At 35.9% G+C, this 16,655-nt stretch overlaps 1 protein-coding gene across 1 annotated transcript; it reads right to left on the minus strand.

The window, feature by feature from the left end:
- Positions 1 to 1,078: 1,078 nt before the first annotated feature.
- Positions 1,079 to 16,655, minus strand: faxdc2 (fatty acid hydroxylase domain containing 2). Its single transcript, XM_055179669.2, has 8 exons — positions 16,512 to 16,655; positions 7,369 to 7,466; positions 6,844 to 6,947; positions 6,488 to 6,609; positions 5,875 to 6,080; positions 3,742 to 3,847; positions 3,498 to 3,664; positions 1,079 to 1,757 (listed from the first exon to the last, which is right to left on the minus strand). The coding sequence occupies exons 1-8, from the start codon at positions 16,575 to 16,577 to the stop codon at positions 1,598 to 1,600; spliced, it is 1,029 nt and encodes a 342-aa protein (XP_055035644.2). The 5' UTR covers positions 16,578 to 16,655; the 3' UTR covers positions 1,079 to 1,597.

Consider the following 16,655-nt stretch of genomic DNA (forward strand, 5'->3'; position numbering starts at 1 on the left):
AATCCAACTCCTTAAGCACATAGACATGAATCTCAGCCGTATCATGACTCTTGCTCACATTCAGTTATTTATTTCAATAAAATTTTTACCTGAGATGATATGTGCTGTTAACATATGTGATCATTCATGTTTTATCCACCACATAAAGCATAGTGAACTGTTGGTCTCAGTTAATCTACTACAGTAACTCAGTACATGTGTTGTTCTTATCAATCTATATAAGTTTCATCAGCTCTGCCCAACCGCATTTTGGTTATTTAGGATTTAATTTTTAAAAATATCAGGCTCTGAACTTTAAAAAAAAAATTTTTTGGGGGGGGGTTCATGTGAACATTACACCAACACATTGAAGATGCTAAACTGGAATAAGATTTTTTTATCTATCTAGAAAAACATTGCCACACTGAAAAAATAGCTGTAATTATGCAGCTGGTTGCCAGTAACATACTGTAGAAGATAAAGACTTGTTCATGTTTAATGTTCATTTTGAACAAACTGTTGCCAGTGAATAACATACTGTAAATGTAAAATCTACAGTAACTTACTAGCAACCAGCTGTCATTTCTACAGAAATGTTGGGACGGTGCATGGTGAGACAATAAATGTATGGCAAAATAAGTGTTATATTTTCTGATTGATCAAATCTGAGCTGTGTGTTTGCAGGGTCATATTAATATGTCTATTGTGATTCATAGCATCACCAACTGGCAGCAGGACGTATCACTTACACACACTAAAATATTTACTCAAGTCACTCTAATATTGATTAACATAAGAGATTGATGTGACATTGTGAAAGTTTTTTTGATTAGCCGTGATAATGTATCAAACTTTAATGCTATACATTTAGTATTTTGTCATGTAATGTGTACAGTGCATAATGTTGTACATTGCCCATGTACCAGGGTGCATTACAGCATTGTTCATTACAGCATTACATGTAGTATAAAGGTCAAAATAGTCTGAACCATGTCCTCTGCTTTTAGAAACGATTCTGTTTATCTCGCATCACAATGATCAATGCAAACATGTTTCAAGTTGGGTGGTGAGCTAGTATCACTTCAAATATTTAGGGGCATCATTTTTATATTTTATTCAGACAGGTGCATTTATTTATTATATTTACACATGTTAATTTTCATTGCAAATTTTTAGGTGAATACATATAGCATTAATATATTAGTGTTAAAAAAACGATTTTCACAAACCCTGTAAGAAAAGTTAGAGTAAATGACACAACGAATTAAACAGGCGATTCATCCTTTGTGCACAGGTTCAAAACAGAAGGAACTGATGGTATTCATGACAGCAGGTCATTCGAGTGCAAAAAGTGAACTCTAAACTCATACAATGACAGTGCAAAATCAACAGAGCTATTTTGGACTGAAATTTACTTCGTCCTGACAATATTAATAAAAACCAACATTTGTTTCACTTTAATACAGCAATAAAAATTCTGTACTGTGCGTCCATACTGACATTAATAATTCAGATTTATTACAATTATACATGCTGATGTTGGCAGAAGAGTTTGAGACTACATCTGTACACGTCCAAAGGTGAAAGCACAAACACACTTGCTTGTTGAATTCACAGGTCAATCTTTTGATTTCTTCGTCTCCTCGGGGATGCTCTCGTTCAGTGGGGTCAGACTCAGTAGTACAATGTGTCGCTCATACGCCTTTGAATTACGAAACTTGTCATCTGTCCCGTGAAGTCTGTCCAGCACACCAAGCACTCCGTAGCACTGATTGAATCTATAGATAAAGATATAAGCAAAACAATATTTCTATGATGTGCTCATAATGAATAACACTATGTATTGAATCATTATTAAATTCAGTTTCAGCACTTAAAAACAAGCTGATAGGCTGCTATCTCATTGGAATAAAGGTCATGATATGAGACTAATATTAAGTTGAAAGATATCAAAACATATCTTTGTTATCTTTGGCTGCACTGGCCATAAACCATAGCTGTTACTCAATCTGCCTTCTTGTCTGTACTTGTTTTCTTGTGATATGTCATCATCGGTCATTGTCCGAGTACTGTTTCAATTCAAAGTTCACATTCAAGTTAAAATCCCAGGATGGGTTCTGCTCCCGCCCATTTTTATCAAGGATTCTTAACTCATGACAGCCAACTTTCTGTTATTGTGTCATGCCATTAATACAAATCTATGGTGGACGGGTGAGGATGGTGCCTGTTTGAAAATTTGCTCTGACGTTTTCAAGGGTGCGAGTTCCAGCCGAGTCCTCCTGAAATTTCTCGCAGACTTTTATGTATCTGTGGTGGCTGATCATGAGATATCATTTGTTTTGGGTTTATCTTTGGTCTCATAAATGTACTATTTGTAGGGCTTTCAAAAGATTAATCACAATTAATCACATACAAACTAAGTTTGTTTTTGCATAATATATGGGTGTGCACTGTGTGTAATTATGTTGTATATAAAAACACACACATGCATGTATTTAAGAATTATTTACGTACATATCCAGAACTGCAGTTAACTAAAAGTGTATATTTAGCAAATTTAAGGTCCTTGTCATAAATGACGTTTTAATAATGTGAATTAAAATCATGTCTGCTGCATTATAGTGTGCATGATGCACTTTACTTTTGTATATTTCTGTTGGAAAGTTGAATCGGCATCAACGCATCATATTCTCTAAAATAAAATGATATCTGGCTCCATATATATTTTTAAGAATCTAAAACACGAGAAAAATCAACTTCTGTAGCTTTAAAAAAGATCAGTGTGATTCATTGGTAGGGATGCCCCGATTGTTATTCGGCCGAAAATAGCAAAAACTCATTTTTTTGATGGTGAAAGCATTTGAAAGTGTCCGAGAATGACAAAAACATGTTCATGGTTAAATTTTGTGAAATAAATATAAAAATTACATTCTGAAAATGTAAGTTGTGCAATGGTGAGAAAATTGGCAAAATAATAAAACAATTTGTTCAGTGTTTCATTTTGTTCGGCTTCAAACAAGAATTTTCCTTTCAATGCATCCTTATTCATGAGTTCCATATCTGTACCTAAATGCTAATGTTGGACCTTACTTTGTTTGTAATTTTGTTCTCTTTATTTATAATGCTTGTAATTTTATTTTATTTTCCCCCACCCCTTATTTTTACTGATCCAAAAAAAATGATCCCAAAAAACGAAACCATCAGTTTTTTGATCCATTTGAACCACTAGACAACACATGAAGACATCCACTGCTGCACAGAAAGCTGGGGTCAAGGGAACAAGAAAGGGACTGAGATCACATTACTTACTTAAATGTAAAAACACTCTTAAATGCAGACTCGAAAAGGCCTAGCAAAAATATCTTATTTTATAAAGTGCACTGTGAAAAGGTGCAAATGAATTAAAAACTACACCAGTACATTCCTTTTTTCAGTGCTCCAGTGATTTTTTCAGTTTTTATGCTTTGAGATCTCAACAAAGATGAGGTGCCTCTACCCACTTTTATTTGCGGACTCACTTGAGGTGGTGAAAGTCGTGAAACTCTGGCGAGGGCAGTAGGGGCAGATGATAACCGCAGTGTGAGACTGTAGTTACCAGTAGAGCGATGGTGAACCAGAGGCTTGTGGTGGCCAGATGTGAGGCTAGCAGAACTGGACCAATCAGAGCGGGCAGCATGTTTGACAACTATATAAACAAGAGAAATCTATTAACCAGTCCAAACTGATAGTGAAGTCTTATTTTCATAGTAGCATTCATCTTACCACGTGCTCCACTGGATGTGCATAGAGCGCCACAACTCCAACAGGTGCCGTCCACTCGTGATGTATCTTGTGGATTCTCTTATAAAGTGAAGGGTGGTGAACGAGTCTGATGAGAGGAGCAGATCAGAATGAAGTGCCATCATTTGTAGATGACAAATTTAATGCAAATATTCAAAGACAAAAATCTGAATATACAAAAATGAATATTTCGCCTTTCTGTATTTAAATGGCAGGAGAAAATATCACAATTGAGACATAACTACCTGAACAAACATGTTTATATCGGTCTCATTGTGCTCGTCCTAGAATGGTAAGTTGGGGAATTCAGTAACAAACACAGAAAGACAAATCCATCATATTATCTACTGTTAAAGGGGCCATGGCACAAGACTTTTTTAAGATGTCAAATAAATCTTTGGTGTCCCCAGAGTACATATGTGAAGTTTTAGCTCAAAATACCCCACAGATAATTTATTATAGCATGTTAAAATTGCCACTTTGTAAGTTTGTGCAAAAATGTGCCGTTTTGGGTGTGTCCTTTAAAATGCAAATGAGCTGATGAAATTCAAACACCGATCACAATAATAGTGGTTTGTTGCAATTAAAACTCAATTGTGCTTTTCTCTGCACTAAATGGCAGTGCTGTGGTTGGATAGTGCAGATTAAGGGGTGGTATTATTATAATAAGAGCTCCTTATGACATCATAAGGAGAGACAAATTTCAACAACCTATTTTTTCATGTGCTTGTAGGGAATGGTTTACCAAAACTAAGTTACCAGGTTGATCTTTTCACATTTTCTAGGTTGATAGAAGCACTGGGGACCCAATCATAGCACTTAAACATGAAAAAAGTCAGATTTTCATGCCATGGCCCCTTTAATGTTCCTTAATGATGCTGATTTAAAGGCCAATATCATCAGTGTTGGTTGTATAGTGTAAGGCTAGTCAACTGAGGGCCCGTGGGCCAAATGCAGCCCTCCAATCATCTTTATCTGGTCCGCCGGTCATCTCTGTCTGATTTAAAATTAGCGTGGTTACTTTAAAGCCGCCTTTCCACTGTACATGACAAATGATGGACGATAAACTGGAATGAGAGTCGGAAATGGGCTGTGTGGGGTGCCATCTGCGGGTGTGTAATTTTCAATCTAATTTGAGCTTTTGATGCAAAAAAATAGGAAAAAACTTGTGCTACTACACCACGTGTGACATGCTGACCGGAAGTGATGCATTTCAGTGTGATCCAATCAAAAAACTGTGTGCAAGGTGAAAACTATTAATCCTTTTTTTGTTTAACTTTATCAGTAAAACTGATAAGTAATTACGTATAAATATATTAGTATATTAAAGGCTCTTGCGCTGGAATGAGCTTCACTCCCACAGATTTAAGATTAAACTGAAATTTTATTACGACCACTAGGGGACGATACAGTCGCATGCGAATGTAGTGAACAACGGAAATGGCGGTTTAGCCTATATATATGCGGGGTGGGGCTGTGTGCTCTACCCTCCACCGCCACTTTCAGAGTGTGCTTGTAGCAGCTAGGAGGCTGCTCAGGTTGCAGCAACAGTACAATTTGTCCAGTTAAAAGTTGTTCTATCACTGAAATAATTTTAGAGACATTATTTAAAGGTAAAAAAACTACATAGTGTTGCTTTAAGTCCTGGCTATATGTTGTGAATACTTGCAATGTAACAATTTATGAAAGTTAAACAGTTATAAACAAAATAAGATATAATAAAATACATGTGTTGATTATTAACACTTGCACTATTTTTGTACAATGTTCATAATCTAACTAATAACATTTGGCTCTTGCAATGTCTCTGCAACAACTGCAATTGTTTTTTAAATCTTGAAAAAGAAAAGACTCAAAATAATTTTTTTAACCCAATAAAATGTTACAAATTAAAGATTGAACTCCAAATTTAAGCAGTTTTTTATAACTAAACTGTTTTTAGCAAAGCTGCACATTGGGTAAAGAGCAATAATAAATACACCTGAACTGAAACAAAGAAAATCCTGTAAAGCATTTAAGCGACCAAAAGCAACACATTATGTCAAATAATTATTTACAGAAGAGAGTGGAAGTGCAATTAAACCTGAAATAACACTGCAACACAAACATGCTGACCTGTGAGTGTAGTAAAACAGAATCTCTTCCATGAGCCCACAGAGTGCCAACTCGATCAAAACCAAGTGAAAAGTGGGCAGCTCAGGACCACACGGGTCACCACGCCATTTCATCACCATGTAAGTCAGTACTACCAGAGGTGCTGACAAAAAAATCTGGTTGAAAAGCACCGTCTTCACTGCATGTCGCAACCGGGTCGAATCCACCTGTTAACAATATTTACATTTTATTCAGAAATATTATGTTGTTTTCATACAGAAGTCAATAATAAAAACCCTATTTGAAGCAGTGCAATACATTTCAATTCAGTGCATGTATAACATCTCCCAAAAGTATTACAATGGTGAGGGAAAATGTAACACAACTAGCAGACTGAATTACATGACACCTGTTTAGATTGACTTTATGAGACTTGATATCACACTTAAACTCTGTCCCAGAAATGACGTCATCAATTTGGAATTGTTTCAATAGGAGTCCATCAGTAACGATCAGTAAAAATATTATTGTTAAATGTTACTGTTATACCTTGCATAAAAATCATGCAATAAGACAAATAAACAATTATTCATGACATGAAGGGTGTTTAGACAAAGTAGGGAGGAAATGATACCGGATTGTTTTTGTCCGCCTGGATCCTATAGCGAGTGATAAAGTTGGGTTTCCCAGTTGTGTCAACCACCATCAAGAAGGCATTAAACAACCAAAAAGAGAGAGTGGGTACCAACATGGTCCCTGTTAAACCAATGTAAAAACATCACTTGCTTTAAGTAACTTTCAATTCAAATAACTTCATCAAAATGTCATTAAATAAAACTTGCAAAATACAGCTTTCTTGTGCAAACGCTTGTGAACAGATACATGATAAGAAAGGTTTTGCTTTATTCGTCTTCCTTCACCTATATAAAGGTGCCAGTCGTGACTTTTTTATGACCTGTAAAGGTAACAAAAAGCTACTTTTTTTCTAACCAATAAAAAACAAGGCCGTCTCATTTCCATCAAAGGCTATGTAAAGTTTAGTCCATTGTGTCTGCCAGAAATCTCCAGATGCTCCCCAAAACTTCTGCAAATGCCTAAACAAACATAAAACAATTATGAATTTATGAGGCAAGTATAACAAATACATTTTAATCAATCTGATCAATGTCAAAAAAGGACCACAGAAACAATATCCATTAGTTAACCTTACACGTAACTAAAATTAAAAAAAAAATCTGCACATGATGGTTTCGCGTGAGCACATGAAACTAAACTTTAGATTGGTAAAATTCAATTCAATTACACCATTAGCTCGCATGTAAAATATCAAAATTTTTATGAAAAATTCACATACATTATGATCTAAATTTGATTTAAATTATTTTTAGATATTGATCTAGATGTTATGCGTTGAATGCGGCCATCTGCTGGTTAGAAAAAACCCCCAAAAGAATTACAGTTTAGGAAATGATTAAGGGAACTTATAAGGGTTAAATGAAAACAAAGGTTGCTTACCACATCACTGAGTTCCTAAACGCGACCAGGAAGAAAAGCCCAGATCCAATGACAAAGGCTGCTTTCTTCACCGAGTCCCAAACTCCTCCAGTATTTACCTAAGAAGAATTCAAAGACAATTGCATTTCTCCTAAACTTCTGTCGATACGATTTTAAGATCTAACCTGGTCAAGAACTAGACAAGTGTGCTATCATGTTAATAGTTGTATATCTAATAAAAATAATAACAAAATTTAGAAACATGCTCAGTTGTCTCAGATTTCAGGTATCACAGTTTTGTAGCAGCATATTATTACTGGTTATACCATGGCACTAATGAATGCTTGATTCTGAATGACTGTAACATGTTGTAAGGTGTGCAATTATTTCTGATAATACACATTTATGCATATCAACACATAAACACTGGTATACATAGTGAGCTCAGTTAGTTCTATTCATTTTAATATTTATGTATTGAAAAGAAACATTCGTAAAATTGTTTTCAACTATGAAAGTGGCTATACTGTCAAACATTAAAGAGAAAAGAGAGATGAAGTTCTTACTTTTTTGACTATTCATTTAGTATGTTCTAAATAGTATGTTTCTGGCAGTATGCATACATCAGCCATGTCAGCACGGCCATGTGAGCTGGACCTTATTCAACCTTAAAGGCGAAGTCCACGAAGTTTGAAAAACGCTTTGGAAAAGGAGACGGGCCGACTACCAAAATACACTTATAGCCAATCAGCAGTAAGGAGCGTGTCTACTAACCGACATCCTTGCCGGGTTGCGTATGTGTGGGGCGAGTCTATCAACAGAAGGTCCAGATTCTATTGGGGTAGGGGCGTGTTTGTTTAGGTGATTTCAAATATCAACATTGGCTTTCAAACATCGTGGACTCCGCCTTTAAGTACTCAGTTTAATCACATACAGTGGAGATCAAAATTAAAGAACAACCCAAAATGTCCTACATTTCAGGGTTTTTAAGCATATTCTGAAGCACAGTATAAAAAAACTTTAATAAATGAGATATTATAAACAGAATGCTAATTGAAATTAGAGAACACTTTCAGATACTTCCCAGTTGTTGATGTTAATCTTGCACCTAGTGCTAATTTCCTTACTAATCAGACAAACCCTACTTAACTGGCAGCCTAACTTTCTACGTTTTACTAATTTGCCAGATGGTGAGCCATTTTAAAGTCTCAGAAACACTCAGACAGCAGGATGTCCTGATGAAGGTCAAACAGATGACCCTTTTAGCCATATCAAGAGAAGTACCGGTAACACTTTACAATAACAGTACATGAATAATCATGTACTAATACATAAATTAATAATCAGTTTAATATGAACTAATGATGAGTTAAGCTATTTACTAATCAATAACTAACCGTAACTATGTTATGAGTCATATGAATTCATGCATGAATTACACCCACCTGAACTACACATTAATACATGTTTGTTAGTTAATGCATTAATTAACACTTTGCGTACCCCATATCAAACAAGCTCTCTAGAAGAACGAAAAAAACTTTTGTTAATGCAAAATGTTTAGGTTTGTAATGCAAAACTGTTTATACATTTGCTCCTGCAGCTGAGCTAAAAACATTGAATGGCACTGGATTTCTTGCAACATTTACAGTTAACTTTAATCATTAAATGTGCAATTATGGATTAATAATTAAAATTAGTTCCAGTGCTTCCATTAAGAGTGACAGACGCTATTCTTTCTAAATTTAAATCAGTATTAGCCTACAGACGATGGTTATTGTGTCAACTGGCTTGTCTTATTATCAAAATGCACATACAGTATCTGTCTTGTTCTTCTTTTAAGCCATTATTACCCCTTCCAAATGCCTGACCAATTTTCACATTTGCTCCTCTCCTTTAAAACCACCAAAATTAGGATTTTGATGAGCTGAATTTGTATAGAATGTGTAATTGATAACTTTTTAACAGTGTACCCCTCCAAGGAAAGTCATTGTGTAGGTCCATCACAATAATACATTAACAAGTCGTTAATTTATGTTAGTTTATGAGTAGTTAATAATGATGTGCCCCCTCAAGTAAAGTCATGACCTAATCATACATTAACAAATCATGAATTTATGTTAGTTTATGAGTAGTTAACGATGAGTTAATAATGATGTGCCCCTTCAAGTAAAGTCATGACCCAATCATACATTAACAAATCATGAATTTTTGTGAGTTTATGAGTAGTTAACGATGAGTTAGTAATGATGTGCCCCCTCAAGTAAAGTCATGACCTAATCATACATTAATAAATCATGAATTTTTGTGAGTTTATGAGTAGTTAACGATGAGTTAGTAATGATGTGCCCCCTCAAGTAAAGTCATGACCTAATCATACATTAACAAATCATGAATTTATGTTAGTTTATGAGTAGTTAACGATGAGTTAATAATGATGTGCCCCTTCAAGTAAAGTCATGACCTAATCATACCATAACAAATCATGAATTTATGTTAGTTTATGAGTAGTTAACGATGAGTTAATAATGATGTGCCCCTTCAAGTAAAGTCATGACCCAATCATACATTAACAAATCATGAATTTTTGTGAGTTTATGAGTAGTTAACGATGAGTTAGTAATGATGTGCCCCCTCAAGTAAAGTCATGACCTAATCATACATTAACAAATCATGAATTTATGTTAGTTTATGAGTAGTTAACGATGAGTTAATAATGATGTGCCCCTTCAAGTAAAGTCACGACCTAATCATACCATAACAAATCATGAATTTATGTTAGTTTATGAGTAGTTAACGATGAGTTAATAATGATGTGCCCCTTCAAGTAAAGTCATGACCCAATCATACATTAACAAATCATGAATTTTTGTTAGTTTATGAGTAGTTAACGATGAGTTAGTAATGATGTGCCCCCTCAAGTAAAGTCATGACCTAATCATACATTAATAAATCATGAATTTATGTTAGTTTATGAGTAGTTAACGATGAGTTAGAAATGATGTGCCCCCTTAGTAAAGTCATGACCTTATCATACATTAACAAATAAAAATATAAGTTACCCAGTGGCGGAGGCAGAAAGTGTTTTGATGGGTGGGCATCTATACATCTGCGGGCCAGAAAAATTCACGTACTTTTTTTAACTTGCGTTAATTGGGAAGATAAAATGACTGCGTTTTTTCCGTCAGTTTTGTACATTTTAAGATGGAATTACGTTATTCAATCTAACTGTATTACAATCGGCCATCTCTCAAACAGAAGGCTGCATCCTCCGGAGGTCGGATATGCAGGCTCCATACGTCATTAAGCTTGGTTTATTTCAATTAAATAAGCATAACATTCGCAAGTCATAAGCATATTACAACGATTTACGATTAACTATTTAAGCATTGAGCATTTATTTAGCTAAACGCCCGTGGCTTACCTAAGCACTGGTTCTGAAACATAGAGGACCCAGAAGCAAAAAATTCAACACTGCTTTATTGAAAATCAACTTAAACAGTCCAGTCGGGCCGTCGAGTCCCGAGCCACCAAGAGCGATTTTACTTTTAGTGTTGCTGGTGTACACCGTTTTTATTTAGAAGTCTTTTCTTTACCGCAATGATGCACACGTTCACACGAATCTGCTACTACTCAGTGAAATCTAACCTACCGCGCTCTCTTCAAACCCTCCTCTTCCGCTCTAGATGACAGCAGCGATTGGTGGACGGAAAGCAAGACATTACCGTAATAAACCATATATTGCCAAAAAGCGCAATTTGTTTTCTTTAGGAGCAATTCTAATTTTTTGATAGTTCAAATGGTTGAAGAATTACGGTTTGAATGAAAAAACATAATGTATTTCCATGAATCTGATTGGATGGGCAAGCTGTCAATCCACCCGTGGATCCGCCCCTGGCTGAACGCTGATCCTGATACAATGCGAAAAATTAATTAAACAATAATTAAAATAACATCGAGATAACATTTTAATAGCTTTCACAAATAAACTGGTATGATTAATGGTTTGATGGTCTTTATATGAACACTATACATTTGGCATTGTGACTTTGGTTAACATGTTTGTAATATCTGATGAATAGTCAGAATGATTTTAACTGAAATATTTTGACAGCGCCAAAAAGCAGCAGACCACAAATGCAACGAGCTAACAGCCTGTTGTAGGCCGTAACGTTTACATCCACCTTCCTTTTGATTTTGCAATCTACATTGACAAGCACACAAAAATAGAGAACAATTATCTTACATAATAAAATACTTTAACTACCTGCTATCTTGGTATTGTGAGCACATGAATTTGAAAAATATCTTTTGTTTCTAAAATTATAAGTGGAACATTTTATGCATCTTTATTTGACCTCAAACAAAGCATCAGATCCTGCGAACCGTTGGGAACCACTGTTTTAGAGCATGTTTGATTTCGGTTACCCAAAGTGTTAATTAATGCATTAACTAACAAACATGTATTAATGTGTAGTTAAGGTGCCTGTAATTCATGCATGAATTCATATGACTCATGACATAGTTATGGTTAGTTATTGATTAGTACATGGCTTGACTTGTCATTACTTCATGTTGAAGTGATTGTTGATTTGTGTATTAGTGCATGATTGTTCATGTACTGTTATTGTAAAGTGATACCGAAGTACCAAAAGTTGGTTATTCCAAATCTGTGATTTCTAGAATAATGCATTTTTACAATGTCACAAACTTATTCAAGTCCCCCAAAATGGCTGGTCACCCATAAAAGACAAATGCACGCACGTGAGGAGAGGATAATACAGAGAATCTCAATGGGCAATCGGTTCAACCCTGCAGCTGGAATTGCTTGTCAGTTCAATGCTGAACAGGGTAAAGATCAGGTTATTAGGCACATAAGCATTCAAATATTTGTTATCGGTTTTAAAAAAAATTAGTATCGATCTCTGCATAAAAGCTAAAACCTAAAATTTTAATTAAACAAACCATAGTAAATTATACAGCATATTGCTGTTCGTTAGTAACTTTATTTTTCTGAGGTTTAATAACACAGAACTTATGATAAATTAATGTATTTTATAAAATGTCATAAAACTGCTCCCCCCTGGCACAATGTTTGTATTTGAGTCTGATGGGAAACAATATGTTCGTTGTCAAACTAGGGAAGTCTGAACCCAATGTGAGTAAATTTGTCAGTGAAATGTGGAGGAGGAAGTATCATGGTTTGGATGATGTTTTCTACAACAGGAGTGGGCCTCTCATACAGCTATATGGAAGAGTGACTACAAGTGTTTATCAGATCCTCCTGCGGTAACATGCAGTTTCTTCCCTGCGTTCATTGCCCAAACAGACAGCAATTTTCATGCAGAACAATGCCCCCTGTCACACAACCAAACCGGTAAGGCAGTTCCTTGAAGCTGAAAACATTGAAATAATGAAATGTCCAGCCCAGAATCCTGATCTAATCCCTGGAAAATCCTTGGTAAGGCCAAAGTTATGGCTAAGAAACCCACTACAGTCACCAAACTGTGGAAGAGACCAAAAAGGGCTAGGTTATCTTCGTTCTAAACCCCGCTTTTAACCCTAGGTTAAGGATCATTTCACAGTTGTAATTTAAAAGCGGGATTATCCCTGAAATTAACCCAGAGTAATGGGCTTAACCCCACATTGCGGTGCCAAACGCATGCAGTGTGAAACAAAGCAGCGTTAGAATATTATGACCCCAATTAAACACAGCTGAAGCAGCTAGTCAAGGTCTTCAGGGTTGCTTGATAATCAAAGATAGGTTTGTAGGAGCAGAGTTGAAAACACCTGACATAGGGTCGAGGAATGCACAGTGTGAAACGTTACAGAATACCCAGGGTTATTTCTTAACCCCTGGTTAAGTAGGAACAGTGTGAAACAGATAACCCAGGGTTAACTATTTCCAGTGTAAAAAGCCTTAAACAGAAGTGGACCAAAATCACACCAGAGCAGTGTGAGAGACTAGCGATGTCCTTAGACGCAGAAGTGCAGAAGTCATTCAAAACAAGGGTCTGTATACTTCCTACAAATTTTTTGCTGCTGTAACATTCAGACATTTTAGTTGTAATCTTTCTTTGTACAACAAACATTGCCGTTTTCTGATTTTCCACAAAATAAAGTTCTTTGGTTATTTTGTAAAACACAGTTCTACTAGCATAGTAAAGCCACAACTAAAACGGCTTCAAATTTAGAACGATGAACGTTATTCCTGAAAAAATAATGTGTTCATAAATCGTTGTCTAATTTTAATCTCCACTGTATTTTTATAATAATTGTTATGATTACATTTTTTATATTTATTTATTTATTTGTTGTTGTTTTTTACGTTTTGAATTTGGCCTCATACTCTTGAATACTGGGGTTTCAGACATATTATTTATTTTGCAATAATAGTTTTCACATACTGTGGCTGCTTCCCAATTCAGAGGCTGAAACCTTCGAAGACATGGTCTCCAAAGTCCACTGAAGTCGGACTAAAATGAGACGGTCTAGCCTACAAAGGATTTCCTAATGTGCGTCACCTGCTTTTTCCAAACACTGCAGTCCCGTGGCATAATGACAACCGCCAGAACAGAGATTTCTGACATTTTTATTTTGTTTTATTTTTAACAGAATACTGGGTCATACACAGAACATCATATATAATCGTAAAACAGTTACAAGGGCTCTTTTTCTGTACAATACATACTTTTAGCTAATGTTTATCCAAAACAAATCAGCTGTCAATGGTGCACAATACATTTTGGGATAGGATGTGAAGGATCTTCCTGTCTATCCTTTGTGGCCTACGGAAATAAGCACACATTTCAAGAAGCCTTTGGAACAGGATGGCCTTTGTTCTGCCACTGTGTTGGAATGCCTATGCAGCTTATACGTAAGGGATAGTCCGCGGCTAGCCATGCACTTCGTTAGAGGCAATGGTTCTTCACCTCTATGCCGTGTATTAAAATCCTTTAATGCATGGCTAGCCGTGGATTATCCCCCTTATACCTTGGTTATTTGCCAAGTTAAAAACAAGTTAAAGCTGTAATAAATGTTTACAGTGCAATTTTTAAACAGACAGGTAAAAATGACGGTCATTTTCTTAAATTAAGGCTCACACTCCACTTTAAATAAAGTAGTGTCATCATATTGCTTTTATTTAAATGAATTATCACATTTATTTAAATTCATTATTAAAGGTGCTGTGTAGATTTTAGCGGCATCTAGCAGTGAGATTGTAAATTGCAACCAATGGCTCATTCCACCATTCACCGAAATGCATAGAGAAGCTTAAAGGACAAACATGTTGTTGTCTTAGACAGTAGTTTTCAAACTGGGGGCCGCGAGATGGTGCCAGGGGGGCCCCAGTTTTATGACATTTTATGAAATACATTAATTTATCATGAATTCTGTGTAATTAAACCTAGAAAAATAAGGCTACTAACCAAAAGCACTACTTTTTTGTATAATTTAATGTTTTTTTTTATGAAAATGTTGAGTTTTAGAACAGTTTTTTGTCACAAAAGGAATGCACCGTACACAAGGGGGGCCACACGCTGAAAAAGTTTGGGAACCACTGGTCTAAGACAAAATACAGTAGTGACAAAACAAGGTCTGTATAGCAGTTTGTCTGTTTAGGGCTACTGTAGAAACACGGTGTATGGAGATAAAAACAGCTCATACTAAGATAATAAACACAATACAGTTCATTATGTAAGGTCTTTATACACCACTGATAATACAGTTATGTAGATTATATTGCATTTCTGTCAAGGGATCCTCCTAAAAGTTAGACACTGCACCTTTAAAAGAGAGAGACAGAAAACTAAAATAAAAGGACCAGAGAGAGAGAGAGAGAGAGAGAGAGAGAGAGAGAGAGAGAGAGAGAGAGACGCACTTTAAAGAGAAACGCACGCATCTCTCTCTCTCTCTCTCTCTCTCTCTCTCTCTCTCTCTCTCCAAGTCTTCTATTTCGTCTTGTGCCTGGGCCATATTCACCATACAAATTAAACGATATGCAAAAATCATCTATTTAGCTAAGTAACATTTTCATATGCGTCTCTCACTCAGTCTGCAAGTGTAACTGTGTTACTATGGTTACCAATGTAATGTTTATAGCAGCTGATTAGTTCACCCCTATTTAAGGTCTTTGTGTTTGTTACTCTGTGCCTGTTCATTGTTGTTCCATGCGGTACGTCCGTGAGTACTTTGTCAGTTTAGTCTAGTTATCCCGTGTATTGTGTTCTGTTAGTTTATTGTGCAGTGTTTCCAAGCTTAGTGTTCCATCATATTCTGTTACATTGTGTATGTTATTTTTGCCCCCTCGGGGGTTGTTTATTTCCATTTTTGTCTCAATAAATTCCCTTTTTTTTTTTTGTACATCCGTGTCTTGCTATTGGGTTCTGTCTTACGTATCGTGACAATAATAAGCCCTTTAATTGATGAAAAACTACTGTGACAACTTACCCCCTGGTCTCTTGAAAAAAAATAAACGTGCACTCAGTAGAGAATAAATCTACAGTTCACGCACAGCCTCTTCACATTGGACGAAGCGTAACGAACTCAAGAGATCGTGACTTGGTTTTGAACGTTTCACAGTTTGTACCCGATTTAACTTTAGACCCACCGCACTGAGACCTGTCAGACACGTGTTTACATAAAGCCCAACAGAAAATGCGTGGAGAAATGTGGAGCTCTGACTGAACTTGGTAAACATGAAATAATTGACAATCTGCTCAATAAAAAAAGTCATCTACTGCGAGTATCGCTCTATATTATGTTGTAAATACTATGTACATATTTGCGTTCTTGTAGCGCAGTTAAAGCATCGCGTGGGCACTGGGTTTGTTTCTCAGGAATTAAAGGTAAAACTTGTAAATGCAATATTGAGTCGCCTCGGAAACAATTAAGCGTCTGCCAAACGCGTTAATGTAAATTCTAAAGATGTAACGTTAGAGCCAAACTCTGTTTCAGAGAAAACAACCAACATACATCCTCTATTAGGCATTTTGTAATAGCCTACACTGTATGACTTACGGCAGGCAAATGCTGTTATATAAAAGCATTACACTAAACCTTACCTATTTTACTTATCCCTCTTAAAGGTACGTATTCTGATCCTTGCAACACAACAAACACAAGCACTACAGAAAAGCATTGAATAAAGCGCAATAACTTACCGTGGCCATATTGCTGGAAAACGTTGTAATGTTAGCGACTGGAAGGCAGCAGCTGCAGCTCCGCATATAAACAGTTTACAACAGCATTATCTGCGCCCTCAGCTGATCACTGATTGGTCGGTGACTGATCAGATGACAAGCTCT

The sequence above is a fragment of the Misgurnus anguillicaudatus genome, chromosome 9 (genome assembly GCF_027580225.2).
Source record: "Misgurnus anguillicaudatus chromosome 9, ASM2758022v2, whole genome shotgun sequence".
Classification (NCBI taxonomy): Eukaryota; Metazoa; Chordata; class Actinopteri; order Cypriniformes; family Cobitidae; genus Misgurnus; species Misgurnus anguillicaudatus.